Source organism: Aspergillus stella-maris (assembly GCF_047715825.1).
Source record: "Aspergillus stella-maris strain CBS 113639 unplaced genomic scaffold BDV14scaffold_6, whole genome shotgun sequence".
Lineage (NCBI taxonomy): Eukaryota > Fungi > Ascomycota > Eurotiomycetes > Eurotiales > Aspergillaceae > Aspergillus > Aspergillus stella-maris.
Genome location: NW_027396800.1, coordinates 225,092 through 251,650, shown reverse-complemented (window position 1 = coordinate 251,650; position 26,559 = coordinate 225,092). Strand labels below are relative to the sequence as shown.

At 51.3% G+C, this 26,559-nt stretch overlaps 9 protein-coding genes across 9 annotated transcripts; 3 read left to right on the top strand and 6 right to left on the bottom strand.

The window, feature by feature from the left end:
- Positions 1-105: 105 nt before the first annotated feature.
- Positions 106-4,225, bottom strand: hir1 (putative histone transcription regulator Hir1). The gene is made up of 5 exons (XM_073765804.1): positions 3,780-4,225; positions 3,634-3,708; positions 3,307-3,519; positions 422-3,232; positions 106-337 (listed from the first exon to the last, which is right to left on the bottom strand). Exons 1-5 carry the CDS (start codon positions 3,814-3,816, stop codon positions 234-236), a joined length of 3,240 nt encoding a protein of 1,079 aa, XP_073632019.1. The 5' UTR covers positions 3,817-4,225; the 3' UTR covers positions 106-233.
- A 131-nt stretch (positions 4,226-4,356) lies between these two features.
- BDV14DRAFT_166203 (SPFH domain-containing protein) lies at positions 4,357-6,087 on the bottom strand. The gene is made up of 2 exons (XM_073767448.1): positions 5,540-6,087; positions 4,357-5,470 (listed from the first exon to the last, which is right to left on the bottom strand). The coding sequence occupies exons 1-2, from the start codon at positions 6,025-6,027 to the stop codon at positions 4,705-4,707; spliced, it is 1,254 nt and encodes a 417-aa protein (XP_073632018.1). The 5' UTR covers positions 6,028-6,087; the 3' UTR covers positions 4,357-4,704.
- A 1,639-nt stretch (positions 6,088-7,726) lies between these two features.
- Positions 7,727-10,366, bottom strand: BDV14DRAFT_117075 (La domain family). Its single transcript, XM_073765803.1, has 2 exons — positions 7,967-10,366; positions 7,727-7,912 (listed from the first exon to the last, which is right to left on the bottom strand). The coding sequence occupies exons 1-2, from the start codon at positions 10,166-10,168 to the stop codon at positions 7,901-7,903; spliced, it is 2,214 nt and encodes a 737-aa protein (XP_073632017.1). The 5' UTR covers positions 10,169-10,366; the 3' UTR covers positions 7,727-7,900.
- A 1,904-nt stretch (positions 10,367-12,270) lies between these two features.
- Positions 12,271-15,478, bottom strand: BDV14DRAFT_166199 (nitrogen permease regulator 3 family protein). Its single transcript, XM_073767447.1, has 3 exons — positions 14,359-15,478; positions 12,424-14,310; positions 12,271-12,300 (listed from the first exon to the last, which is right to left on the bottom strand). Exons 1-2 carry the CDS (start codon positions 15,410-15,412, stop codon positions 12,917-12,919), a joined length of 2,448 nt encoding a protein of 815 aa, XP_073632016.1. The 5' UTR covers positions 15,413-15,478; the 3' UTR covers positions 12,271-12,300; positions 12,424-12,916.
- A 1,206-nt stretch (positions 15,479-16,684) lies between these two features.
- Positions 16,685-19,707, top strand: BDV14DRAFT_117036 (Kha1p). The gene is made up of 4 exons (XM_073765802.1): positions 16,685-16,894; positions 16,941-17,357; positions 17,405-18,067; positions 18,115-19,707. Exons 1-4 carry the CDS (start codon positions 16,784-16,786, stop codon positions 19,579-19,581), a joined length of 2,658 nt encoding a protein of 885 aa, XP_073632015.1. The 5' UTR covers positions 16,685-16,783; the 3' UTR covers positions 19,582-19,707.
- An 8-nt stretch (positions 19,708-19,715) lies between these two features.
- Positions 19,716-20,650, bottom strand: BDV14DRAFT_166193 (putative cytochrome c oxidase assembly protein Cox19). The gene is made up of 4 exons (XM_073767446.1): positions 20,544-20,650; positions 20,351-20,385; positions 20,022-20,136; positions 19,716-19,937 (listed from the first exon to the last, which is right to left on the bottom strand). Exons 1-4 carry the CDS (start codon positions 20,591-20,593, stop codon positions 19,838-19,840), a joined length of 300 nt encoding a protein of 99 aa, XP_073632014.1. The 5' UTR covers positions 20,594-20,650; the 3' UTR covers positions 19,716-19,837.
- A 798-nt stretch (positions 20,651-21,448) lies between these two features.
- BDV14DRAFT_196369 (uncharacterized protein) lies at positions 21,449-21,820 on the top strand (the record flags this gene model as incomplete). The annotated part of the gene is made up of 1 exon (XM_073772431.1): positions 21,449-21,820. One exon carries the CDS (start codon positions 21,449-21,451, stop codon positions 21,818-21,820), a length of 372 nt encoding a protein of 123 aa, XP_073632013.1.
- Positions 21,821-23,897: 2,077 nt separating this feature from the next.
- BDV14DRAFT_196368 (phosphatase PAP2 family protein) lies at positions 23,898-25,216 on the top strand (the record flags this gene model as incomplete). The annotated part of the gene is made up of 3 exons (XM_073772430.1): positions 23,898-24,013; positions 24,071-24,591; positions 24,648-25,216. The coding sequence occupies 3 exons, from the start codon at positions 23,898-23,900 to the stop codon at positions 25,214-25,216; spliced, it is 1,206 nt and encodes a 401-aa protein (XP_073632012.1).
- BDV14DRAFT_166182 (vacuolar protein sorting family 37 protein) lies at positions 25,072-26,399 on the bottom strand. The gene is made up of 2 exons (XM_073767445.1): positions 26,109-26,399; positions 25,072-26,043 (listed from the first exon to the last, which is right to left on the bottom strand). The coding sequence occupies exons 1-2, from the start codon at positions 26,342-26,344 to the stop codon at positions 25,545-25,547; spliced, it is 735 nt and encodes a 244-aa protein (XP_073632011.1). The 5' UTR covers positions 26,345-26,399; the 3' UTR covers positions 25,072-25,544.
- Positions 26,400-26,559: the final 160 nt, after the last annotated feature.

Here is a 26,559-nt window from a genome sequence, read left to right as displayed (position 1 = left end):
CCATGCTTGAAACTGTTCGAAACCACAGTGCAAATCACGCCACGCCGCATCACCCACAGTCCGCTAGGAAGTGCCCCATTGCCATAAACGCCTTACGAAGAAGTAGAAGTAGAAGTAGAAACAGAAAGTTGATGAGAGATAAAGCAAGAAGATTGAGGAGCGTGATTTTTCATCCCTCGACGACGAAGAAAGGAGGGGCTGGAAGAAAGTGAGGGTTATCGCTTAACTGGCGCTTAGATCTCCATAGCATCACCAGCACCGCTAGATTCCTCATTATCAACGACACCGAGTAACTTCGCGTAGGGAACTGTGACGCGTTGGAGGTCGCGGTGCTTGCCTGTAGAGCACAAACAAACCAAGTCAGCAACTGCAACATGCATACCAAGAACAGAAGATGTGCGAGGTATGAACAGATACATACCAAGCGCCAAAATAACCTCCTTAAGTAAAACCTCCCTAGGCCACCCACAGACCGTCTCAGAGCTATCCCGCCAATTGCGGTCTGCTGTTTCTGATCGACCCTTGAATTTAAGAGCCTTGCTGGTTTCACCTTCAGTATTCGTATTCTCATCGTCATCGTCATCGTCCTCGTTATCCTCGTCATCTTCAAATAAACCACCCAGTAACCCCTTAAGTAACTCTTCCACTTTCCCGCGCAACCCCTCGGCACCAAGACGCTTCGCGTACATGCTGAGGTAAAGGCGGAATTCCTCCCTTGCACCTAAAGAAAGTGCAGCAGCGAGACGGTTCTCCAAGTGCGCAATCGAGACACTACTTTCGAAACTTTCGTACCCTTCTCTTGACAAGAGAACCTTAATGAGTCGTTGCAGGAAGTATGCTCTCCCCCGAAGAAGAGTTTCATTTGTTGTATTTCGCTCAAGGAATGGGATAATACCAGCCGACACAGCAGCGCGAGCGTCAGCATCTTTCTGGTCACCGGAGCGGGAGGCGTTGGTGGCGTTGGCGAGATTGCCGACTGGTGCGTCGGTTGTGTTCCAGTATTGCGAGCCGACAGCCCACCAGGGTTCTGAGAGGCGTTGCCAGGTGTAGAAGGATGGTGAATAGGCGTACCCTTCGCCGTTGGAAAGGGCGACGATTACGCGTCCTTCGGAGTTGATGCGGGCGTTTGTGATAGATGGTGCGGCGGAGGGGTGAGCGCCTAGTGTGTGGATTGCGGCGTCGAGGACGGGTTGTAGGGAGATAGGTGGGTGGGGGGAAAAGAGGTGTTCGACGTTCCAGACGTAGCACATTCCCACGGCGGAGATAGAGAGGATCCAGGGGCCGTGGCATTCGAGGATAACGGGTTGAGCTTCGAGGACCAGGGCGCTGACGAGCCGCCGGCCGGCAGGCGTCCAGATGTAGACAGAGCCGTCTTCGCAGGCCGCCGCCCACATGGACTGGTTTCCTGTGGTGAGGAGGACGGTTCGTGGGAGGAAGTCTTGCCAGAGGGGTTGTTCGCCGCGGAAGAGGGTGAGGCGGACGGGTTCGCGGTCGACTGCGCGGGTTGTTAAGCTTGCTGGGGAGGGGTTTTTGGCTTCGAAAACGACGTCGACGACGCGGGATTTGTTGGGTTCGCCTGAGGCGGCTGGGGGTTCTGTTGGTTTGCCTGTTGCATCGATCGCGCGAACAATCACGCTGCGGACTTTGGGGACTGCCAGGCGGAGTTGGCTTACGGTCATGCATGGATTTGTCACTGCAGGCCGGATGAACTCTGGAGTCGGTTGTTGCCCTGTGGGCGCTGGCTGAGGTTGCGCTGGGAGGAGGCCATCAGGCGTGGTGGTGAGTATGGGAGTCGCGCCGTTCTGACTAGCCACAGCCACGCGCTTCTCAACTTGACCATCCTCGTCACCTTCCAACTGCGCAAGCTTTCTCTTGTTGCCGAAAAGTAATGAGGCAAGTCCACCTTTCGGCAGGCCATCGAATGGCTTTGACAGGTCGACGATAGATTGTGGTGTGTCGGCTTTGACCTGGCTACTGACAGATGCCATCAATCTCGCCTGCGGCAGCGAAGACTCAGCAGCCCCTGCACCAGAGACTAAAAGCGGTGCGATACGCTTCTTCCCGTCCTTCGTATACGTAGGCCTTTGCTTCAACCGCTCCAGCTTCGCTTGATAAGGATCAGGCTTCTCCTTCCCCGGTTCCGTCCCATTCGTTTGTGCTTTCTGTGTATCAGGCGTAGGAGAAGGAGCAGCAGCAGGCGTAACGCCGTTCGAAGGCAAAGGCGTCGGCTTTCCATTCGTCACAGCATCCCCAGTAGCATGGTCATCACCCATCAACGCACCCATTCGCCCTTCGACGCCCTTCAGTTCACCCGCCTTGCTCTTCTCTTCTAGAAGCAGTCCGTCTGTAGTCTCCGCGATACCCGCACCCTTGCGGTTCGTACCGTACTTCTGAAGCGATCTCTCGTTTTCCTCCAACTCCATAGGATATCCGAGGTCTCCGTGCTCGAACCGCACAGCCAGAATCGTCCCGTCAAGTGCGGTAGCATAGAGACAGCTCCCGTCCGGACTCCAACACAAATCAGATAACGACTTCGCGGCAAGTTCCTGCGCCACGACAATCGGTCTCGGGTTACTCGTGATCCAGACACTGAGTGATTTGTCGCCTCCCGCACACGCAATGACCGTGACAGGCGGTTGCGCCGCATTATCCGGCGCTTCTCCAGCCTTAATCGGCTGCGACGAGTACAACCGCGGTGAAAAGGCGCAGACTTCAACGGGTGCTTCATGGCCGATAAGGTTAATGTCACCATCCCATGTTCCGCGATTGATGATAGCAACCGAGCTAACAGGTCCATTGACCGCATTCGCAGCCGCAATGTGCATTCCATCTGGTGACCACGAACAGCGGCGGAAGTAAGCCGTCAACGGCGAGTTCTGGAACGGCGCAGTAATCGTCTGTTCGAGGACGAAGTTGTTCATCTGATCGTGGGCCGTCGAGTTCGGCGCTGGCGACGTGAAGCGGAAGATCCGCACTGTGCGGTCATCGGACGCTGTCGCGAAGTACTTGTTCGCTGGGTCAAAGGTGATTCCCTTGACGTGACTCTGGTGCACTGAGAGCGTCTTCAGTTTCTCGAATGTATGCCCTGACCAAACAACAACCTTTGAATCTAACCCGACAGACACCAGAATCGACGAGTCGTACGACCACCCGAGGTCTTGTACATCGTTGTCGTGCCCGATGAGTCTCCGAATCGTGCGCCAGTTCTCGACGGGCGGCGCCTCGTTTGAGCCTGCAATCGTCAACCCTCATCATTCCCCCTCCAATTTTTTCTTCCTCTCGAGATTGTAAATTGTTGCAACCTACCAAAACTCGTAGCATGCGACGGCGGATTCGCATCCAAGCTATAAATACAAACAATCTTATCGTCCGCCCCCGAAGCCAAATATTTCCCGTTATGTGAAAACCGCACTGTATGTATCGTGCCGGAGTGGTTGCTCATCGACGCGAGCTGCTTTGGTTTGCTGGCGTCTTCGGTGCCGCAGATCGCGGAGGTGGACCAGATGCGGACGTAGCCATCTGTACAAAACAAACGAGTATAATGTTAGTTCTTGAAACTGTTCTGGGATGCAGCGCGAATGGGATGGAGAGAGGGCGGGTGGTAGAGTGTAGGCTGGTAAGGACGAGACGCACCTCCTGCGGCCGTAACGAGACGGCTCCCGTCTGGGGAGACATCGCAGCTGTAAACTTCGAAGGCCTTCCGCTCACCTGTAGAAAGTAAAGAAGAGAAGAATTAGCCAAGTATTCAAGAGCAGTGAGGGAAAATGGTAGTTAAGTACCTCCATGCGTCAACCAAGTCGGCTTAATGATATGCATCGCCGCGACTCAACCAGTCCGACCAACGCAAACCAGATTTGATCCCTGCCCTCTCAATCCACTTCTTTTATCCAAGCCGAGATCTTGTTGTTTGTTATTTCGTTTCGATAGAGGGTCCGGTTCGTTGCTGACAGGCTACCCAGCTAGCTCAAGCTCAAGCTCACCAGCCAGACACGAAACTAGCAGAAAGTTGACGTGGACAAGGTAAAGTGCAGGTCGCGAACCAGTGCATCGCAGGACGGAATCACACAGGACGAAAGCTGACCGTTACCGGAAGAGATGAGGATGCAAGTCAGCGGTCGCGGTGCGGTACGACGTAGCGGGGCGTCGAGGTCGTGGAATGATGAACAGGGCAAGTTCACGGTCACGGAAAAAGGGCCGGAGGGACTGGACTGGAATTGAGTTGAGGCGCGCCCAAATAAAGTCAAAGTCGCGGGCTCGCGATCGGCCGCGGGACGTGGTCCGTGCTTCGTTTTCTACATAGTTGCGTTACCGTTCCTCTCATACTACCAAGTGAAATAGTAGGTTTGGAGTTATTGAAGATTATGGAGAGTTAAATTTATGGAATTATTTCCATCTCTAATACTGTACATGTATACTTCCCTGCTGAAGATAATAAATAGCCTACATTAAAATCCATCTGCCCCTCGATTTCCTTCCAATGCGCTTTTCTTCGATACCGAATAGAATGTGAAACAACGCTAGGAAATAAAAGTAAGGTAGGTACGTACGTACGGTGTAATCATAATCGTACAGCGATAATGCAATGCCTTGAGAGAGTCTCATGGGCGCGATGTGGTGTGAATGCGGTGGGGCGAGCGGGAGTCGTCGCGCCTAAGGTCGAAACGCCCGAAAGAACGCAGGAAGAGCAATCGGGCAGTTACACTCCTAGTGCTTGTCCTCACGCGCCTGGTCGAATCCCTCGAGGACTTCCTCGGAAACATTGAGCTTCTTGTCGGCCTCAGACCCAGCCTCAGCGGCCTTTGAACCCTCAACACCGAGAGCCTTAGCCGCGATGTCGCGCGCCTGAGTACCGCTCACTTTGCCATAAACAGCCATAGCATTGGCAATCATGCCACCGAGGTTGCCCATATCACCAGGGACAACGACGGCAGTACCCTCACGAGCAAGCTTGCCAAAGGCCTCAACATACTTCTCCGCGATATTCAAGCTCATGGCTCCCTGCGCACTCGCTTGTCCAGCCTCAATAGCCTTAGCGACAGTCTCGATCGCCTGAGCGGTGGCCTCGGCCTTGGCCAAGATCGCACCAGCCTCACCATTCGCACAGTTGACACGCTCGATCTGGTCGGCCTCGGAGGCCAGGATGACAGACTGCTTCTTACCCTCGGCAATGTTGATCGCACTCTGGCGCTGACCTTCTGAGTCGAGGATCTCGGCACGCTTCGAACGCTCGGCTGTAACTTGGCGGTGCATGGCCTCAACGACGGCGTCAGGGGCGTGAATATCGCGGATCTCGTAACGCAGGCAGGTGATACCCCACGCTTGGGCAGCCTCGTTGATGGCTTGTGTGATGTTGGTGTTGAGCGTCTGGCGCTCCTTCAGGACGTGATCGAGTGTAAGCTGACCGATCTCCGAACGCATCGTCGTCTGCGCGAGTTGGGAAATGGCGTATTCGGCGTCTTCAACTCCGTAGCTGTAGGACACAACCACTGTTAGCAATCCATACATACCTCAATAAACCATGACGTAAAGGGATAACAACCTCGCCTTGTAAGCATCAAAAACCCGCGTATACAACACTCCATCCAATTCAAGCGTAACATTATCCGCCGTAATCGCATTCTGGCTCGGGATCTCAGTCGCAGACTCCTTCAAGCTCTTCACATACGCAATGCGATCAAGAAGCGGAACAAGAACAGCCAACCCAGGTTCCAAAATACGATGGAACTTCCCCATGCGCTCGACAACCCACGCCGTCTGCTGCGGAACGAACCGCACGACCGTGTTCATCGGCAGCGACTGGCGGTGGCTGAAATATGTTGGCGGGCCACCACCGGAGGAGGAAGAGGATGCGGTGGCGAGGTTGAGGAGGGAGTTGTCGGGGGCATTGCGGCGGGTTGTTGTCGTGAGGGTTCTTCTTTGGCGGAGGGTGGTTTGTGTTGAGAGGGCGAGGGAGGAGGGTTGGAGGTATGTTCGGAGGGCGGAGGACCGGAGGAGGAGCCTTGTTGATTGCCTGGAGGCTGCTTCCATTGTGATTGAGGGTTGAGGGGAGGGGAGGTGAGGGATTGAGGAGGGTTGGGGAGATGGACGCGCAAAGAAGCTGGAAGAGAAAGCTCGGCCGGGCGAAGCTGACTCGCTCACTGGCCTGTCTAGAGAGCCTGAGGCATATGTAGCACGTGACCATAACTTATACGGAAGCAGAGGATTCTGGGAACAGATCAGACTACATGCGCTAAGTCCACATGACAAATTCTAGACAGTAGAAAATAAAAATATCAGTATCGTGCTTTTCTAAATCACCCATTCAAGTAGAGCCTTGAGAATCAACAGCAGCGTAGATGATATCCTAAAATGCAACACCAGACCTAACGTAGCATACGACAAAACAATACACAATCACCACCTGCATAATATGTACTATGTCTAGATTCTCTGGACATAAATCACAGGGATATAGTCGTAACTAGAAGAGAAAAAAGTCCGTCCACCGTTCGCGCCAGATCATGCCTAAGGAAGAATCTCGCCATCCAGCTGAACGATGCTATGCCCGCGTGGAGGAAGGAACGCCCTGCAAGGACATGACAATACACAGAGAAAGTCACCTAAGAAAATGTAGATGGCAGGCAGCTTTCCAAGTCGAGCCTTGAGAAATCACCAAGCAGGCGAGAAGAAAACTATACCACTCCAACAAATGAAGAACTTGAGAAACCTTTTAGCAGTCAATGCCGATTTAATTTTTGTCTTGAACCTTGTTTGCGCCGTTCTCTTGATATGAAACAATTTTTTTATATCCTTTTGTATGCTGCCTCTTCAAACTAGGGAGAACCCGTGTGGTGAAATCGAAATGAATGCATTGCCGCGGTATTAGAAGGTGGAAAAGAAGCAAGGGGAAAAGTTGGAAAGGTAGAATGGAAGAAGAGAATAAGAACGGGAAGAAACCGGATCAAGATTCTATGATGGTGGAGGCGAAATCAGCCGGCACCCAAAGCAAGCATCAAAGATGGAGACACTGGCCCAACAAAAACATGTCCGGACTCCAGGAAATTTCAAACCGGAAAGCGAAGATGACAGAAACAGAACGAAGAACAAGCCGATATCTGAATGTGCAGGTCAACCCTTCGCTGAGAATAAATGTGATCGGTCACTCGACAGATAGATGCAAAAGCTGACAGATGATAGTAATGCAAGTCACGATGGATGATAAAGCACGCGAACATGAAGGGGAGATGTGAGAAGAAACAAGATGAAATAAAATCACTTTTGCAGCCCGGCCTCTCAAAGCTAGCATTCAGGTGGTCAATTTTGCCCAGCGGCTTCGAGCGCTTCAATGACGTTCGTTCTCAGGCAGCCATAGCCAAGAACAAAGCTCCGTGTCTAGGTTTCGCGCTAGAATCACACTGTTCCGCATTGTCGAGGCGTTGATTACCTCGAAACAAGCATTGACCGTGTAGCTCAACCAAAAATCGCACCGTGAAAATGAACAATATCTGAGGAAACCGTTGCCGATAGTTCGTGCGGGTGTCATTAAACGCTAGACTCTTAAATTCGTTGTACATTTGCGCATGAGATCGGACCAAAAATTCGCGACCACGGGTGATGAAGATCCCTCGCGGCCAGCGTTGCTAGTTGCGTCATGTACTTCGTCGGCACTTGTATTTGAGATGAAGTCCACAAAGTCACAGACCGGGACCCAGGAGAACATCAAACTCAGCTCATTCAAGATGCAGCGAGTTGAGCTCCGATATTATGGACGACAGAACCATTGACACCAAAAACTGACCCAATTCAGCTCTGACAGTTGTCACTCGATTGGAAAGCAGAAGCCGAAATCGACAGCTGCATCCCAAGACAGAAGTCTCGAAGAACAGCCATCAAAACGAGTCAGGTAGAACCGTCATAACCCTTACTGTCCAAACTGTCAGCGCCCATCAACGGGGAAGCCTCGAGGTACACAACCAAGGGGACTTACATTTGAGACCTCATTTCCAGTGTGAACACCGTTAGAGGGCGAGAACTCTGGAGCCGCTGAAGACAACGAAGTTTTCGAAGGGGCAGTGCCATTGACTAACGATGAGCTCGGAACGAACCCATTCGAAGATCCATCAAGGTGCTTTTGCGGCGCAGCATCGGTGTGGGCGGCTGAAGACGTGGGTCCGTCGTTCTGAGCCGAGGGGTCGCGCTGGTCCATAGGAACCACCCACTGCTCCCACTTGTCTCGAGGACGTAGCCTATCGACGCCATCTTCACCTTGGAAGTATTCAGCGGATCTCAGCTGCCGCGAGACGTGACGGAGGAGTTCAAAGTCTTCAGACAACTGCTTGACGCGCTTGAAGCCAGCAATAAAGTTCAAAGGAACAAATCCTTGAGAGTCCATGTGTCGGCGGAGGTAGAGGTCCTTGCACAGGTTGTCAACGGAGAAGTAGTATTCAAACTGCATCGTGATCATGCTGATCACAGGCCATTGGTCGACATAAGGTTGCTGCGAGTATGGGTTCGCCGACATGGGGCCAACAGGCATCTGGTAGCCATATACACCGTTCATGTCCCCGGGGAAAGGAGTGTACATGTTGTACATGGAGGCAGAGTTAGGCAATGAAGGTGATCTCATGGTCATGGCATGGCCGCGGGAACCGTTGGCCATGTTATGCTGCTGAGGACCGCGGCGATCGTTGTAGCCAAAGGACTTGGGGTGCATGTAAGTCTGAGGAGGCATGTGGTTATTGGTCAAGTGCGACGCCTGGGCGCCGTTGTAGCCTGCATGGCCACCACCTCGGCCACGGTGTCCACCACGGCCTCTTTCACCACGGGGAGTAAACTCCTTGTCCTTGCGGTCGGAATGGAAGCTAGAGAAATCTGCAGACTTGGGTCCGTTCTCGAAACGACGTTCGTTGTTGGGTCCAGAGCGAGGTCCATTGGATGTATCCAGTGACAAAGGTGCGTTCTTGGGAACGAATTCGCCGCCCTTGTATCCTTCATGGTTCTTGAACGGCTTGGCGTTCCTAGGGAAGCTGTCGCCGTTGACCTGCTTACCGTTGGCGTTCGCATTGTTGGCACCACGGCTTCGGTCCGCTGCTTGAGACTTGCGGGTCTCTGCCGGGGCATTGTCGGCGCTATTTGAGCGTCGCGACGGCGCGGGTAGGGAATTTGCACGGGCAGCGTTGGACTCGTTCCTTCCGCGTTCTCCAGAGGCAGCTTGCTTGGCTGTGGAGCCCTGGGTAGGCTGGCCGGGGGAGGTCTTCTCGGATGCAGAACCATGAGTGCCGTTACGAGCAGTATCTCTTCCACCACGAGTGTTTCTTCCGCCTCGGCGGGCAGCGGAGGGAAGAGGAGTGTTGAAGACGGCGGTGGGGACGTAAGGAACAGGCGTCCATTTCTCCTTGCCATGAGGACGAATGACGGGGCTCTTGTCAGTCTTTTCGGACTTTTCTTGTGCCTTCTTCTTCTCCTCACCCTTGGCGCCCTCGGGTGTAGGCCACATTGTGGCGTCGGCAACAGGGGGGACGGGCACAGCCTCTTGTCCCTTGACGCCGTCACCCTTCTTCTTATCGGACGCATCACCGCCCTTCTTCCTGGAGCCAGCCTTTGACTGGTCTTGGTTGTCCTCGGACACGGAAGAGGTCTCTGAGGTAGGCTTCTTTCCAACAGCGGGAGCAGGGGTGGTCTTGACCTTAGCATCCTGAGCTTCCTTTCTTTGTTGCCAGATGTTCACAGCGGGAAGGGGCGCGGCCTTGAGCTCTTTGGGAGGGGCGGGCTTCTCCTTCTTGCTTTTCTTCTCAGAGGTCTTTCCTTCGGTGCCTTCCGCGGGAGCACCCTGCTTCTCTGATGTCGAAGTCTGAGATTGGGTTTCGCCAGCAGATTCAGTTGTACCATTCGGGGTATTTGAGTTTTCGTCCTCTTTCGATTTTGTGGGTGTCTGCACAGTACCAGCACTTGGTGTTGTGTTTTCGGAAGCCTCAGCCTTGGAGGTATTCACTTCCTTTTCAGTGACAGAAGTCTCGGCCTCAGCGGCGGCATCTGCCTTCGGGGCGGCAACATCCTCGCTGGGCTGTACGCTGTCGGAGGTTTGCTCATCCGACTTTGGCACGGGTGTTGTGGACTCGGATGGCGTCTTGGACGGTTGCGTTGAAGCAACGCCTTTGGCGGCCTGGGCATAAGAAAATGTGGCGGCCATTTTTTATTCTGCAAAAAAGATAAAAAGACGAACGCTCTAATATATCGGGACTGAAAAATTCCGAGAAAAGAAGTTCTGCCAGAGAACAGGAATCGGCCTAGGCAACCACAACCGGTTTGGGATATGTGAGCTGCACTGATGCCAATGGAAACTGAGAGATCAACTTCCACCCTCTAGGTCCCCACGAATGGCAACTTCCCGTTGCAAATCTTACTCTTCTCAGATTTTTGTATGTATTGGGGTGCGGCGAGTAGGAGCGAAATCGAAAACTAGTGATCCGCTCGTACAAGGTCCTCGGAAGAATGATCCTTAACCGAATGTCCCGTTTATTCCCAAACGAATATCTCTCACAAGGGCAGTACCGATCGGGTCACAACAAAGATTTGAGCCAAGGTGATGGTTCGGTCGAGCGATGGTCTGGAGAAAGGCACACGGGATGATCGACGCGATAAAATTTCGAGGTCCTCGATTGACGTAACGACAAGGCTGTCAGAATCGTGCGAATCGCGAAACACTGTTCGTATCTAATCCGATTGAATGTCTTAGAATCCAGTTCTGAATCACGGGGGTTCGATAGTCGGCCCGCGAGGAGTTGGAAAACGCTGCGGGCGTGCACTCGAATGATCCGACCCAAAAAACTTACATTTAACAAACTGTGCGTTTTTTATGGCGAAAGAGATACGGAACCCCTCTGGAAGCGCGGATAGTCGCAATTTTCCCGTGGTTAAGGCAAAATGAGAATCGCGAGACGTTGCACTTCCTCGATGGACACTTTCAGACTTGCAGAGCGACGCGGGAAAAAATGTCGAGTCGCGGTCGAAAGATTCGATGAAAAAGTCGTGCGGGAGAAAATAGAATTCGGAGTGAGAACCGGTCGACGTATCCTTCTCAAATTTCGAGTGAAGAAAAAAAGAAAGTAGGAAGAAAAGTCCCGGTAAATGAAGTTACAGGACGTGCGAAGGGTGAATGCGGCAGCGGCACACTTGAGAAATGAGCACTACCGGAGAGCCACAACACAAACGTCAACGGAGCCGACGAGGGTGCAGGAGCCAAGCGAAAATGGCAGGGAAGACGGCGAGCAGGGAGTCGGGGTTGAGGAGGGGGAAAAAAGAGATGAGGGGGAGAGGGAAACAGAGCGAGGCAGGCGAGGGAGAGAGGGAGGAGGGAATAAGACACACAGAGAGAGAACGAAGAAAATAAGAATAGCCAATGCCAATCAGAAGCGCAAGATCCGCTGGAGGGGGCCGTGGGAAGAACGCCGACAGCGAGAAAAAGTGCAGCAGCGAGGAAAGGCAGGCCGTGGAAAAAAATTGGGAGGGAAAAACGGTTCTTCCTCGAACTCTTGAAAAATTATGATTCCTGCCCGTCCGGTCTCCCGCGCATAGTGGGCTTCAGGGCTTCTGTGGGTATACCAACCAAATTACTGCGTTCCTGGATTTATTCATGCATACAATATGATCTTCATGATTTTGCGTTCAAGGACTTGGTCAGGACTCGGTCATTGAACGTTCTATACTCCGGATCCTGCCACTTGCTGCTACTGGCCTAAGCAGTATACACTCTACACAGCATCCTACATCCGAACCCCCGGAGTCCTCAACTACTAGTCAACTATGTCTCAGTAACCTCTTAAGGTCCCAGACTCCAGTACAGCAATCTGGCCTCTCCGGCCTTACAAAGTAATCCCAATCTAGAATCAATACATTCACTCTAACATGTGACCGTTCCTGGCAAAACCATGAAGTTATAAATTCCGCGCTCTACCCCTCATACATGTCCTCCGATATTTCACTAGTCACTAGACTCGACGTAGTTGTAGCGACAATATCTGACTATAGTCCGCAGCCTAGACTTAGACTAGGAGGGAGAATTCTGACGACTGCACGTCTAGACTACTACCTGCCTAACAGAATCGCGTGCATATCCGACGTCAACTTTTACCATTTCCACGACCGAAGGGTGCTCATAAATCGCGCAGCGCAGCGCACATGCGGAGTATGGCCGACCAAACCAAGCCAGACCAGGAACGGCAGTTGGTTTGGAGGGGCACACTCACTTGCCCTCGGGGTACTTAACTGTCTCCAAGGTCGAGAATATAGAGAGCCCTGAAAAAATCATGAGAATTCACTGTGAGACTTGTCTATCTCTTTTCTTTCACTCCTTACTCCATTCCTTCGGATTTTGGAGATCATGTTGACTCGTCTCCAAATCATGCCATCTTCGATTTCTTGGCACCGCTAATGCTACTCCAGGTGCTCGTCCGAGTCGCTTGCTGCACGAACTGCCGACGCCTGCAAGGCTTCGAGTTCGAGATATACATACTCGCACTCGTACAGATCTTTAAAAAGCAATATGTCCAGATTTGATGATCTGAGGCGAACTTTTCAGCCATCTACTTCGTTCAACACCAAGCCCTGCGAAGGAGCACGTGACAGCCGCCTCATTCCGTGAAGGTTTCCGGCGCGGTTGTGGCTGCTACTGCGATGGTACCGAGGCATATTGGCCAGGTCGTTAGGTAAGTCGAGCAGCTGGAAAACATCAACCCACAAAATGTCTAGATCCTAATGCCGGGATTCCATAAACCGTGGGTTAGAGTTCGGCGTTTGGTCAGGGACTATTTTGTTAGGGCTGTTGTTGTCGGAAGACTTCGGATGGCGCTCCCAGTGGAGTGCCTCTGGTGCGAGCCGGATATATGTCACGTGCTCATCGTGAAGACAGTTTGGGACTCGATCATTGACTGCCAGCAAACTACCAATGCTTGAAGCCAACTAAGACCTGTTCTTTGGGATCTGGCTCAATTGATACCTGTCCAGTGATTGTTCCCAAGCGGGCGAGAATCTGCGCGACCACCTTGCGCTTCAATCCTTCACGGACGGGGACTTTTTCCAAGGCATCATATCCGTTGAGATATTTGACAAAGGTCGGCCAGACGCTCTTCAAAGAGTTTGTAGTGACGAAAGCGCCGTTCTCGCTCTCAGCTGCAGCGGAACTGCCGTTGATCGCTAAATCTGCGGGGTGCTCAGGGAACCGTGCCAGGATCTCATCGAGCCATCTGGACTCCAGCGGCGAGGCCTTGTGAGGTAAGAGTATGAGTGAAGAAATTTTCAGCGAGGCACTTGGATCAAGTAAAGAATGGGTCATGTCAATGACAATGTCTGGTTTGAAACGATTGGGCATGGGTGTTTCGTCTCCGCTGCCGTGACTTGCAAGCGATGACGATGAGGACGATGAGTTATCATCAAAGTCATCATTTTCGGACTCATCGCCGGAAGCATTCTCTTTTTCCGAAGTGGCTGATGGGGATCTACCTTTGCTTAGGTATTTGTCTACCTCCTCCTTCCGTACGGCCTGTTCTACGGCCATCTTGATCTCGGGGGACACTTTGATCCGGGCGAAAGACCGAAGTTGCGTGACCCAGCCTCCGCGAAGAAGCCATGCCAGTATGGAGAAATAGGTCGGCTTGTGGTCCTTACTGGGAATGAAGTTTCCGTAGGGTCTTGGTGTGCCGCTTAACGCTGACAGCATCTTCGGTAAACTGGGAAGGGTCGGAAATGCCAGCTTATAAGCAGCTGACGCAATCTCTAGTTTGCTGAGATCGCAGTTTGGAGAAACAATGTAGGTATCACGTTGATGAAGTGGCGGAATCGCTCGAGCTCTTCTCCAATAGACCAAGTGACTTGCCAGGAACTGGATCGTATTCAGCGGTATTCCAGAAGACTGTGAAATCTGTACGAATGACTTTGTCGGTTTGGAACAGCGGATGTAATGGACCAGGGGCGCAGCCAAGGTTCCTCCAGCCGCTTCCACGTCCTTGATGATCGTCGCCTCATTATCTAACAGTAGAAGAGCAAAATGCCTTGCCAACACCTGGTGGGGTGCTATGTTCTCGTCAGCCATGGGGTCATCCGCAGGACTGATGCTGTCTGCTGTTGTAAGCCAAAGCCCTGGATAAGCTTCCTCGGTCGGCCCAGGTAGATATGGTGTTGAGGTCAACGGTGGTATTTGGAGGGAGATGGACACTTGAGGACTTAAAGTCACAGAAGCAATCTTCGAAGCCGATATGCTGTTAAACAGCGTGCAAATTGCTTTTGCAAGAGATGACTGGTTGAACAACTCTGAATAGAGGTTGCCGAGAGATGTTCCTGTACCGCGGTTAGTATGAACAGGCGCTGTTAGGTATGGCAACGTACTTTTCTCCTTAGCCTGTTCTTTGATCCGCAAAATTGTTTGAGACTCCTCCCAGACGTAGTTATTCCGAGCCTGTTCCCATTTGAGAGCCTTGGTAAATTTCTTGATGATGTTGTCGTAGATCTCACGAACTCGCATTGAGTATTCCAATAGAGGCGGATCCAGCACAAAGACAACGTTGAACATAGTCATCGTGTCCTTGTCTTCACTGTCGAACAGTCGACTGCTGGATGGAGATGTTTTGTTGGCTTTCGAGGGGAACATTGAGTACGGACTCAAGGTTTCCGTTGATGCGGCCATAAGCGCAGCGCCATCATCTTGTGAATCTTCTGTCATATCGGTCTGACCCAGCTCTCCACCTTCCCATTCTGCGCGTTGCTTCCTCTTCTTCTTTCTCCGTCTCTGCTTCCTCCAGGCCCCATCCTCGCGAACAAACACCGGCCACCCAACAAATGCGAGATCGTTTATGGCAAGCTCAAACCGTCTTTTGTGCCACGAAGGTGACGGACTCAAAAGCTTTTCCCATACATCGACCGGTAGGCCTAGTATTGATTCCAGCGGCACACGATTGGAAACGTCTTCTCTCGATCCGCCCTCTTGTCTATCCGATCCGGCACCAGAATCGCTTTCGACGTCGGCATTGACCGCGCGTCTTCTTGTTTGCGTCCTAGAAGAGCTGCTAGAACTAGGAAGCTGACTCTCACTGCCAGAGGCGCCTGAAGCTCGATCGTCAATTCCAAAGTTGCTTGACCTTCTGGTGCTCACGTTGCTCCCAGTGATGTGACTACTGGCCTGACTCTGAGTCGGGGTTTGAGACTCATCTTCATCCTCGTCGGAGCTCGAATGACTGTCGTCACTAGAAGAGGAATCGTTGCCCTTAGAGTTTTGTCTGCTTCGAGAACGAGAGGTACGTCGTGGTTTGGCAGGGGCACGCAGGGCGTTATCCGTGAGCGGTCTGGGAGGGTAATGGAACACGAAGCGAGGGCCAGCACGAGAGCGAGCAACTAAAACAATGGCAACCAAGCAAGGATCCGGAGGGCGCGCAATGGAAGACATCTGAAAAGACGGCGGATCGTGGGTGATGAATCGCGCGGAGAGAGAACGGAGAAAGTCTGCGGTCGGAGCTGGACTCTGCGCGGTGGACCTCCGATAGCTTCCCCGCACTCCGAGATCTGCAGGCACGTTCGATCTATGCACCAAGGCCACTGTTAAAGAGAATAAAGTTACTAGTTTCTCTCGGGTCTCTCTATCCGAGACTCTACTTCGGTATACACATACTTTGGCATCATTGACTGCGCGAAGGATACATAGACCGCCGAAGATGTGTTTTCAACTTACAATGTACCTGATTCCTGGTCTAGGATGGATGCACCAAGCGGCGTCTCCCTGCCGCACTATACCGAGTACCTTGCCAGCCGCATGGCGCAATCATCAGCTGATTTGGTATTGCTGATAGAAAAAAGTCGTAGGTTGTGGTACCCCCGCAGGCAGTGCTCCGCTCTGGTATATCTAGCGGAGATTTTGGCGCTAGTCACACTGTTCAATGTGCAGGATTACAACAGGGCCCTCCTGGTACTAACAAATCCGTTTTCCCACCATAGTACCAGTGGGGAATTCTACCTATCATCAAAGTGCCGAGTATACATTCTGCAGAAAAACAGGATCGAGAGGAAAGAGAAACTGGTCTGGCGGAAATGCGGGGTCCATCATGTGATTGCCTCCTCCATCTTGGCGTTTTGTTCATTCTCTCAGCCTTCTTCCGCATTGTCACGCTCATTATCAGACTAGGCGGCTCAAGCGCTTCCAAAGCTAACTGTCCATCTGATCAGCTCTGATGTCGCAAGTTTGTCGATGCGCAGGTCGGAATTGGGTTCCTCTAGTGGACTCGGAGACCGGTAAGCATGGATCAAACCAGCGATTGGGCTGGGCCAGACATCAAGATCTCATGTGGGCTCGCTAGCCTCTTGTCCGAGCTTCCAAGACTCGCGCCCCAGGCTCCCTGTTGGACGTTGTCAGAAGTGGCTTGTATCGCCTCTTGAAGCGGTCAGATGCTCACCTTGTCAGCTCTTTCGTCTCTCCTCTGTCCAAGAGAACCGCTATCTGTTGAAACCATAGATGACGCAGACGGCGGCCATCATCGGACCTGCCACAACCATTGATTGCGAAAGCTTTCCCCGCTGATGATAATAAGACGACATGATTCATTGACTGGCCCCCTGAGTCCTGCATCTTCACGATCCAGATTCACAATTTCTCAGCCACGTGGGGTCCCGCTTGCCAAAGCTGGGGTTGGTCGACGCGGTTTTTGTGCTTTGGCCCGCATATATGACAGCTGCTCCTCCGCATTCTGCACCCTTTGTCTTCTTTATTCTTTCGTCCTCGTCGGTCACCCGCAAGTAACGGTCAGGCTTCTGACTCCGTCCAACCATGGCCGACAACTCAACTGACAATCGGGCTCCCCCTCAAGGTGGAATCCTGGAGGGCGGAGATCCATCTCGATATGACCCCAAGAACCCGATTGTGATCTTCATCATTCAGGTCGGTGGTCCCATTGAGTCTATCTGTTTTCTATTGACCTCAGTAGGCTTTTATCATTATCGTCCTCTGCCGCCTGCTTCATTGGCCCCTTTCCAAGATTCGCCAGCCTCGTGTCATTGCAGAAGTCATCGCCGGTATCGTACTTGGACCTTCAGTGATGGGTCGTATACCCAACTTTACCGAATCCATCTTTCCCACCGAGTCAATCCCGAATCTGAATCTGTTTGCCAATGTCGGGCTGGTTCTGTATCTCTTCCTCGTTGGCCTTGAAACAGACCTGCGCTTTCTGGTGAGCAATTGGAAGGTAGCTGGCAGTGTCTCTGCCGCTGGTATGGTCCTGCCATTTGGCTTGGGAGCAGCTGTCTCTTATGGTTTATATCACGAGTTTCGCAATGATGACGGAGTCGAGCATATTGAATTTGGTACCTATCTGCTTTTCATTGGTATCGCTATGGCTATAACTGTGAGTTATTTGTCCCTATCCATGACTTTATCTAATTTGGTCACTAGGCTTTCCCAGTCTTGTGCCGTATCTTGACCGAACTGAAACTTCTCGGAACAAATGTCGGTGTCATCGTGCTATCTGCCGGTGTTGGAAACGATGTTGTTGGCTGGATTCTGCTTGCACTTTGCGTCGCCCTCGTCAACGCTGATAGCGGGCTTACAGCGCTATGGGTGCTTTTGGTTTGCATAGGCTACGTTACGTTCTTGATCTTAGTCTTCCGGCCGCTGTTCCTTCGCTTTCTCAACTACAATGGCAGCCTTCAAAAAGGCCCTAGTCAGTCGGTTGTCACGATTACGATTTTGATCGCACTTGCCTCTTCCTTCTTCACTCAAGTGATAGGAGTGCACGCCATTTTTGGCGGTTTCCTAATCGGTCTACTCTGCCCTCACGAAAGTGGTTTCGCGATCAAGTTGACCGAAAAGATCGAAGATTTGGTGACGGCTCTGTTCCTACCACTATACTTCACCCTTTCCGGTCTCCAAACAGACTTGGGTCTGCTGGACACTGGTATTGTATGGGGATATGTTGTTGCTGTCATCGCAATCGCTTTTGTCGCCAAAGTCACCGGTGGGACGCTTGCTTCCAGAGCTTGTGGCCTTCTATGGCGCGAGTGCTTTGCTGTAGGAACGCTGATGAGCTGCAAGGGATTAGTGGAGCTTATTGTTTTGGTATGTATGCTTCCAATTCTGTCTATCTTCATGCTAACATAGGCTAGAACATCGGTTTGCAAGCGAACATCTTGAGCAGACGAACTTTTACTATTTTCGTGGTTATGGCACTTGTAACCACGTTCGCAACTACTCCTCTGACCACCTATATCTATCCAAAGTGGTATCAAGAAAAAGCTGAACGATGGCGACGGGGCGAAATTGACTGGGACGGGAACCCTATCCAACCTGATGACCGTAACGACAGTGTCACTGGTGCCAAAGAGCAACTTCGATCTAACAAGGTTCAGAAACTTCTTGTGTATTTGCGCCTGGATGGTCTTTCCAGTATCTGTACACTTGCCGCTCTCCTCGGGCCAAACCAAACTCCAACCCCGACAGTCCACCCGGATAAAACGCAAAGCACGAGATCGACTGAGCCCGCTGCCGAAGAGTCTGCCGCGACTGACGACCAAGACTCCTCGCTCAAGGTCCACGGTATTCGCCTGATGGAACTTACAGATCGAGACTCTAGTGTGATGAAGGTGTCTGACATTGAAGAACACTCTTTGTGGGATCCAATCATCAATACATTCCGAGCATTCGGCCAGTGGCACAACATCTCAATCATGGCTGGTGTTTCGGTCGTCCCCGAGTATTCGTTCGCAGATACTGTGCTTGGAATGTCACGCGAGGGCAACACAGATCTCTTGCTCGTCCCATGGAGCGAGACCGGCGCGTTGAGCGAGCACCAAGGTGGACTAGGCATGGACGAGGGAAATCGTTTTGCCAACGGGCCCTATACCGGCTTCGTTGCAAATATTCTGACAGAAAGTTTCTGCAATGTTGGTGTTCTAATCGAACGCAGCATGTACACCCGCAACTCTAAAGCTCGACCTACTATACACAGAACAGTGAGCGCCAGAAGCATGACCAGTGCTGTCTGGAATAGTCCCGCTGCAGCTCGCTCCCACCACATCGTCCTCCCGTTCTTCGGAGGCGACGACGACCGCTACGCGCTACACTTTGTCCTCCAACTCGCGCAAAACGACCAAGTCACCGCAACAATCATCCACATTGACGTTCCAGCGACGTCGACAACACCCAAGAAGACAAGCAAGTCTAGCGTCTTACCTAAACAGCACGACTCCTCTTCAGGCACTCAACAATTTGACAACACTGCCGAAAGCGACTCAGTCTTCTTCTCTACCCTCCGTGACTCTCTCCCCGACAACCTTGCCAACCGCGTAATCTTCAAAACGGTAACCCCGAAGAAGGAGTCGGATGTCATCACAACAGCAATCGACACCGTCAAAGAGGAAATGTCGCATTCAGCTGCTAAGCCGGGGAATATCACCGTGGTTGGTAGGCGTAACAACCGCATCGATCAGACGCTCGATATTGATGTGCCGAGTGATGAGGTAGGTCTTGAAGCGAGGGGAGTATTGGGAGCTGTTGCGCAGGCAATGGTACGCACCGAGCACCGGACTGTGGGTAATGTGCTAGTCTTGCAGGCGGGGAATAGAAGCGAGTAGATTGCATGAGGCTGGCAGGGTGACCGTTCAACCTGAGGCTTTTGCGTTGACGGGTATGATTTTAGCTCTTAGTTTGGATACCATTAACCTACAATCTCAAACTTGAACTTTTGCTCAGCAGCGAACCAAATAAAGTAGAGAAGGATATCATAGCTCATATATACAACAGTAGAAGCACCAAATATCTATAATATACACAAATAATATCATACAACCAATCCAACCCTCCAGCCCTCACTTCACCCAATAAATATCACTATGAACTCGCTCCACCACCACCGGTATTCGTACTTTGGTGTTTATCTTTCTCAAAAACAAGCCCCAGATTCTTGAAATCGTCCGGCGCCATGAGGTTCCTGAACAGTCACAAGCATACATTAGCCTACATCCCCAAGAAAACAAAGCAACCAATAATGCGTGGTGAGAAAAGGATGACGCACTTATCCATCCGACAAGTCAAATACCCCTTCGCTAAAAGCCGACATTCCTCGTCGTTCACGCCGCGCTGGGATTTCAGGCATTTTAGGTATGAGGAGATGAGGTGTTTGCATTCGCCTGTGAATTTTTGCTGCTGTCAGTTGAACTTGTACTTGTGAAGGTTGGTGTAGAGGGGTAGGTATGAAGACAGAGGTAGTAGTGCTCAACGGCGCGTTTGCGTGCTGGAGTATTATTGTACGTAGGTAGGCAGGCAGGTAGGTTGCGGAGTTGCGGAGATGGGATGAGCATGTTGGGGAGGGGATATGATCTGGGTGTTTGGGTATTTTCGTACCGTCGTGATCTAAGGGGAAACTTCCGCGCTCGGGACTTCAGATTGCAATCGTTAGCTAAGGCTCTAATGGCTGTCCCTGTCCATGTCCATGTCCATGTAACTTGCGAGGAATCGGAAATGGGCTGATCTGACTGCCCGGGCTTGGTTTTCTTGTCCGGTTTCTGGAGAGTTGGGGTAGAAAGGGTGAACTCACGGTGTAGGTTTAACATTCGTTGCGCCGCCGCCTGGAGATCCGAAACTCATATTGGCTGATTCAATTGATATTTGTCCTTGAACTGGTCAACGAGGTTCAGGTTATCGCGATAGAGAAATGAATGGTATCGGGAACATTATCGGAGCAAACAAGGCAATCTATGCAAAATGAACAAACAATGCAAACCCACTTGTGTTTTGCTTGTCTGCGTCAGAGGTATGTCATGCAGCCAATCAGAGGTCTCAATTGGTGGCATGGATGCAGTGCAGCTGCCCGCACCCCTCTTTGAAAGAGGTCGAGGCGGAGTTCTCGGAGGTTAAGCTGAGGGGTGGAGGCCGATGATAAGTCCGCTGCAATAGTGGTGGGTGAGAGGTATAAATATATGACGTTGCTGTTCTCTTCTGTATAAGAGCTCTCCTGAATCTCTCTGTAGACAAACCACCAAAGACTCAAGTGAGCCTCATCGATCTACATCTATCGCAAGTCCAGTCATCTATCCAAGATGCCTATGTACGTCGAATCAAAACTCATCTTACCCACTGGACCCAAGGACCTTGCTAGCTAGGTACCTACCTAGCGGATTACCCCGGGTACCTTGGAGACCATCATCCATCATTCAGGCCCTGAATAACCTCATCCCATCTAATGACATCCCGCTTCCTACTATACTGTTCTACCACATCACTCCTTTCTAAGCCCAAGCTAACCATATTAACTGTCCAGGAAACTAGAAGGCTCCTGCCAATGCGGCAGCATAGAATTCACCCTCGACAGCAGCACGCCCGTCCCCTTCGCCTGCTGCGCATGCAGCATCTGCCGCAAGATAGGCGGGTATATGGGCGCTGTGAATCTCGGCGGGATAGCTGATAGTTTGAAGATTGTCAAGGGGAAGGACTCGATCAAGTATGAGCCCGCATTTTCTCCTCCCCATCTTTTTTATGAATGCTTGTGTTAATGAGAATGGGATCCGCAGAAAGTACACCGCAACCAAAAACCGCGGTTCCAAAAACGAAGAAAAATGCACGTCCGAGCGAAACTTCTGCTCTCAGTGCGGAAGCATGCTTTGGCTTTGGGACGGGACTTGGCCGGAGCTTATCCATCCTTTTGCGTCGGCTATTGATACGGAGTTGCCTGTCCCTGATGAGATGGTTTGTATTTTTGAGAACTCGAAGCCGAAGTGGGCGAGGTGGCCGGAGGGAAAGAAAAGGGTTTATCAGGGGTATCCGGATGATAGTCTTGAGGAGTGGCATAAGAAGCATGGATTGTTTGTTGAGTAGGGGTATTCAAATCATCTACGGGGTGGGTTACGATGGTTACGGAGTGGAAGAGATGAGATTGAAGTGATATGAAATTGTATTGTTCTATCATGAGACCTGTTGACTTTGAGTACGTTAGCAATGGAAACGTAATGGCTGGTTGCAGTAGGCAAAGAATGGCAAGACATCAGTTCTCCAAGGTGAAAAAGAAGTTTCTTCAATAGTATTCGAGAAAAAACAGCAATTAAAGAAATCATCATCAGAAAGACAGGAAGGCAAAAGGGTGGCTCACTCTTTGGATAAGACAGTGATGCTACGTTGTCTATACATATACCTAACAGTCGACAAGTCAGCAACAGTCACAACCAAGTGCATGTGTGCAAGTGATTAAGAGTCAACTAAGTCAGGCTACATTAATTAGCATTGTTCCGAGCAAGTCGAGACTAAATAAGCTTACCTCATTAAATCAGAATTTTGTGTTTGATGTTCATTTCCAACACCGAAGTGCGGATCAAACAGTGTGAATAAGTGTTCATCATATGATGTCGATTGGCATATAATGGAAGGGAAAGTTGAGCAGTACCTATCGGTGCGAGTCAGTAAAGGTTGACCAAGCACTGATAATCCGAAGACGAAGAGCAAAACTCAGGTGACGAGTTCTCAACAAGCAAAACACCTCCCAACACCCGCAAAGTTTGTACGCTTCGCTTTTGATGGATGCGGGAGGTGCACTATTATGTCCGCCCGTTCGTTCAAGATATCTTCATCGAAAAGGAAAGTTGAAGTGGAGCTTGTATTTACCTAACAGACTGTTAGTCAAAGACCATCCCATCAATTGAGTCAAGTAAACAGTGGTGAGATTGTGGTCAGACAAGGCTGAAACTTAGTAAATGACAGATTCCACATGGTGATTAAGTTTGAGGAATGCCTTAGCGTGTCGAATGATCATCATACCAGGGAGGGTAGTGTGCAAGAAAGAGGAACAAGTTGCATACCTTTTTGAAAATCGGGAGATGGTGTGGACAGCGGTGTTGGTGTTGATGAACTACAAACTTCAGATCGTTAGCACAAGCGCAACAAACGCCGAAAATATGAAATGGATCGGTCTTCGAATCAGAGTAATTCTAGAGACTTTGTAAAGGTCCTTCATGTTTTTTCGGCCGTGGATATCCTGAAAGGAATTCATCCCGAAGACTGCAGGGAAGGGGAATAGTAAGGTGTACTCACTCAGAGAGGATGACGCAGGTCAACACTACAGCAGAAGAGTGGCCGACCTCATGAAGTCGAAGCCATTCAACTGTGTTGGTGTTGAGCTGCAGCTTTGGCAGAAGAAAGAAAAAAAAAAAAAGTTGTGGGTTTTAAAGGTCCGCGCGGCTACGGCAGCCGAGACTGGCAGTTGTGTTGTTTGACGGCAAAGCAAACCGGTGCCTGAGGCCACAAACTATGCACATCGCAAGTTAACTCTTGCCTGACTCAGCCGGACCCTCGGAGAGCGATGTTCTGGGCGCCAAGTCGACAAGACTCTTAACTACCACTCGGACTGATATACATGCGCCACAGATTCATGCTCTTTCAGTCGCGTGCGTATGTTTGACGGAAAGTTTTGCTTTCATCTCCGCTCATTGCGCGGACTAAACTGTGAAACACTGAGACTCAAGGCAACAATCAAAACATCGATCGACATCTAGATCAAGGATCAGCAATTCAGGGATCCATGGATCGTGATCGAGCTTCAGCTCAAGGGAGAAGTATACTTCTTGAAATCTAGGCAGCTTTTCAAACACCGAGTATCGTACTCCGTACAAACAAAGGAATTGCCAGGCTGGTGTCTTACAGTTCCAATCCTGACTGGTCTCAGCTTACTTTCTTTCATGTTTGATTAAGCGCTGAAGAATGGATGACCTGGGCCAAGATGGGATCGGCCTCTAAGCCACGGCCCAGCTCCGGTACTTAAGGAACTCTATTCTTCAGGGTGAGCATCCGCATCCCACTTTTGCTTCTCACAGGCCCAGGCCCCTATCCAGGGGTCGTTTTTATCTTCCCGGTCGCTCTTTTAGCTTCTGCCATTGAAAACAACTCTGGGATAGTGTAGCGCATCATGGCCCTTCAGCTCACCCAGCTCAAGGAAAAGGCCTTTCCGGCGCTGCCGAGAGGTCACGCGAGCTTCTCTATCCGCGTCTTTCTCTCTTACATTCTTGACTGGATCTCGATTCTGTACGTTACTCTCCTAAATATCCTTAAAAGAAAGCAAGCCAGTATTAACGTTTCCAGCGCAATCGCATTAATCGGCTATGGCTTCCACAAAGTCGAGCCAAACCACATGCCCTTCTCCCTCAACGACATCTACTTCTCCTACCCCTACCGCGAAGACGACACCGTCTCAACCGCCGTCCTCGTTGTAGTGAGCCTAATCGCCCCAGGCGTGCTAATCGCACTAATTTGCCTCCTCATGACGCCCGGCGCATCGCTCGACCGATCCGATAACCCCAGTCGCATGCTCCTCTGGCGGCGCAAGATCTGGGAGTGGAACGTTGGCTGGTTGGGCCTTGCGCTTGCATGCGCAGGCGCATTCATGGCGACGGAGGGGCTGAAGGATCTATACGGCAAGCCAAGGCCCGATATGCTTGCGCGATGTGATCCGGATATCGAGAATATTGTGCGGTATACGGTTAGTGGGCTTGGGCAGAGGCTGCAGGGCGCGCCGGCGATGGTGAGCTGGGATATCTGTCGCAATAAGGCTGATATGCTGCGCATGGATGGGTTCGTGAGCTTTCCAAGTGGGCATTCATCCTGTACGTCTTCCAACCCTGTCCTCGATAAACTTAAGCCCAAACTAATGATGATACAGTCTCCTTCGCAGGCCTAACCTACTTCACCCTCTACCTGGCCTCAAAATTCAGCGTAACCTTCCCATACCTCCCGCACTCCCCCAGCAGCCAATCCCTCACCCCATTATCATCCCGCCACATCATCCGCTCCCAAGGCGCCGCACCACCCCTCTACCTCCTAATCCTCGTCTTCGTCCCCTGGGCCGTCGCATTCTTCATCTCCGCCTCGCGCTGGTACGACTACCGGCACCACGGATTCGATATCATTTTCGGCTCTGTGCTAGGTATGTTCTTTGCCTATGTGGCGTTTAGGCTTTATTCCCCGCCTCTTGAGAGGGGGTCAGGATGGGCTTGGGGTGCTAGAGGGAGCGAAAGGGCGTTCTTTAAGGGTGTTGGTGCGCCTGGTGTTGTTGGGGATGAGGGGTGGGGGTGGGCTGCTGGGGTTGGAGAGGATTTGGGGGTGTTAGGGAGGGCTAGGCAAGCGCCTAGGATGGTGGAGAATGGGACTGCGCATGGAGCGAGATATGAGCATGGGTATAGCAATGGGCAGGTTGATCTGGAGAGTGGGAGAAGGGATTTGGCGGAGTGAGCTGATTTGACGTTGTTGATGGTGTTATTGTTTTGTTTGATTGATTTTCGTTTTGATTTGTGATACCTTGTTTATGTTCTTTTGATTTCATGTATTTTGTTCGGATGTTGTGGCTTAGTATATAATATGGGCGGAAAATATACGATAAGGTGAGATTGTGATATGATTTCTCGATTGATGGGTATCATAAAAGCAAGAGATTCCCCGGGACGTGTGTTGTTTCAGTTCATATCAAATCTTAGCATTTGCAAAACATTTCCCCTTTCCAAACAGCTCTCTTCGCAGCGCACCCCTTCTCTATCCATGCTCAAGGCACGAACTCATGTAACTACCTCCACCCCCCAACCCTCCCCTCATCCCATCTAGCCTTCGCCTCCCGCCGTTCCGCCAACTTCGCTCCCTCATTCCGCACCCGTCTCACCCACTCCCCAACCTCCCTATCACTCTTCCGCCCACCACCCTCAAACTCATCCCCGCCCTCCAGGAAACTCTCCTCGACAGCCGCGCAAACAGCCTCCTGCTCCGCTATCCCCGCGCTGAGTCGTTGGTAAAGGGCCTTAGGTGACCAGGGTGCCAGTGCGCTATCCATTTCAGCTTGTTTTTTGCGCCAGGAGACTTCGAGACTTTGGTGTTGGAGGAGGAGGGTTTCTGTTGAGGAGCGGAGGGTCGCAAGTTGCGTTTGGAGATTTAGGAGGTGCGATGAGAGGTCTTTGTTGTAGTTTATTAATGTAGTGAGGTTTTCTTGACTTGTGGCGTGCGAAGGGTGTGTTGAGGCCAGGGCGGAGATTAGATTTGGTGATTGTAGGATTGTTTGGAGGTCTGCTGTTCTGTTCTTCGTGTCAGTACCTTGCGCATTCCAGACTCTCTCTCGGTGTTGGTAGAGTCGGCTTACGATTTCTCCTTTACCTCCTCAGGCAACCACCCCTCCTCAACAGCCGGCGGGCGCGGTACATCAGCCGCTGGATTCGATGTTGAACCTCCACCTGCCCCGTACTGATAGTGGCCCTGCAGGAGCTGTGGTGTTGCGGGCGTTGAAGTGACTTGTGGTGTGCCGCCGCGGCTGGCTTCGTGGCTGCTGGGTTTTGGTGGGGGCGGGGGTGGTGTGTCTGGGTTGAATGCTGGGTTCATTTTGAATATATGTGAGGATAGAGGGGATTGGTAATGAGATTGTTGGAAGTTGGAGATGGAGCTTCGGGAATTGATGATGTCGGAGGAGGAGCGGAGCGGATGCGGGGATGATACGGGCACGTGATCTTGGTATAGATCTACCAAGATGGTGGGTTTATAGAGCCTGTTGCCCCCATTGTTGAATTGTGTTTATATAGATACTGTACATGGATTTT

Bases quoted from the DNA above. Each gene is read 5' to 3' on its own strand.
- BDV14DRAFT_166182 (XM_073767445.1), bottom strand. From the start codon at position 26,344: ATGAACCCAGCATTCAACCCAGACACACCACCCCCGCCCCCACCAAAA. The intron at 26,044-26,108 runs GTAAGCCGACTC...CACGAAGAACAG, and splicing joins GAGGAGGTAAAGGAGAAATC to AACAGCAGACCTCCAAACAA.
- BDV14DRAFT_166199 (XM_073767447.1), bottom strand. From the start codon at position 15,412: ATGTCTTCCATTGCGCGCCCTCCGGATCCTTGCTTGGTTGCCATTGTT. The intron at 14,311-14,358 runs GTACGTTGCCAT...ACCGCGGTACAG, and splicing joins AGAACAGGCTAAGGAGAAAA to GAACATCTCTCGGCAACCTC.
- BDV14DRAFT_166193 (XM_073767446.1), bottom strand. From the start codon at position 20,593: ATGAGTTTCGGATCTCCAGGCGGCGGCGCAACGAATGTTAAACCTACA. The intron at 20,386-20,543 runs GTGAGTTCACCC...TGCAATCTGAAG, and splicing joins ACGAATGTTAAACCTACACC to TCCCGAGCGCGGAAGTTTCC. The intron at 19,938-20,021 runs GTGCGTCATCCT...GTGACTGTTCAG, and splicing joins TTGACTTGTCGGATGGATAA to GAACCTCATGGCGCCGGACG.
- hir1 (XM_073765804.1), bottom strand. From the start codon at position 3,816: ATGCATATCATTAAGCCGACTTGGTTGACGCATGGAG. The intron at 3,709-3,779 runs GTACTTAACTAC...TACTTTCTACAG, and splicing joins GACTTGGTTGACGCATGGAG to GTGAGCGGAAGGCCTTCGAA. The intron at 3,520-3,633 runs GTGCGTCTCGTC...TGTTTTGTACAG, and splicing joins TCTCGTTACGGCCGCAGGAG to ATGGCTACGTCCGCATCTGG.
- BDV14DRAFT_117075 (XM_073765803.1), bottom strand. From the start codon at position 10,168: ATGGCCGCCACATTTTCTTATGCCCAGGCCGCCAAAGGCGTTGCTTCA.
- BDV14DRAFT_117036 (XM_073765802.1), top strand. From the start codon at position 16,784: ATGGCCGACAACTCAACTGACAATCGGGCTCCCCCTCAAGGTGGAATC. The intron at 17,358-17,404 runs GTGAGTTATTTG...TTTGGTCACTAG, and splicing joins GTATCGCTATGGCTATAACT to GCTTTCCCAGTCTTGTGCCG. The intron at 18,068-18,114 runs GTATGTATGCTT...AACATAGGCTAG, and splicing joins TAGTGGAGCTTATTGTTTTG to AACATCGGTTTGCAAGCGAA.
- BDV14DRAFT_166203 (XM_073767448.1), bottom strand. From the start codon at position 6,027: ATGGAAGCAGCCTCCAGGCAATCAACAAGGCTCCTCCTCCGGTCCTCC. The intron at 5,471-5,539 runs GTTGTTATCCCT...TGTGTCCTACAG, and splicing joins TTTGATGCTTACAAGGCGAG to CTACGGAGTTGAAGACGCCG.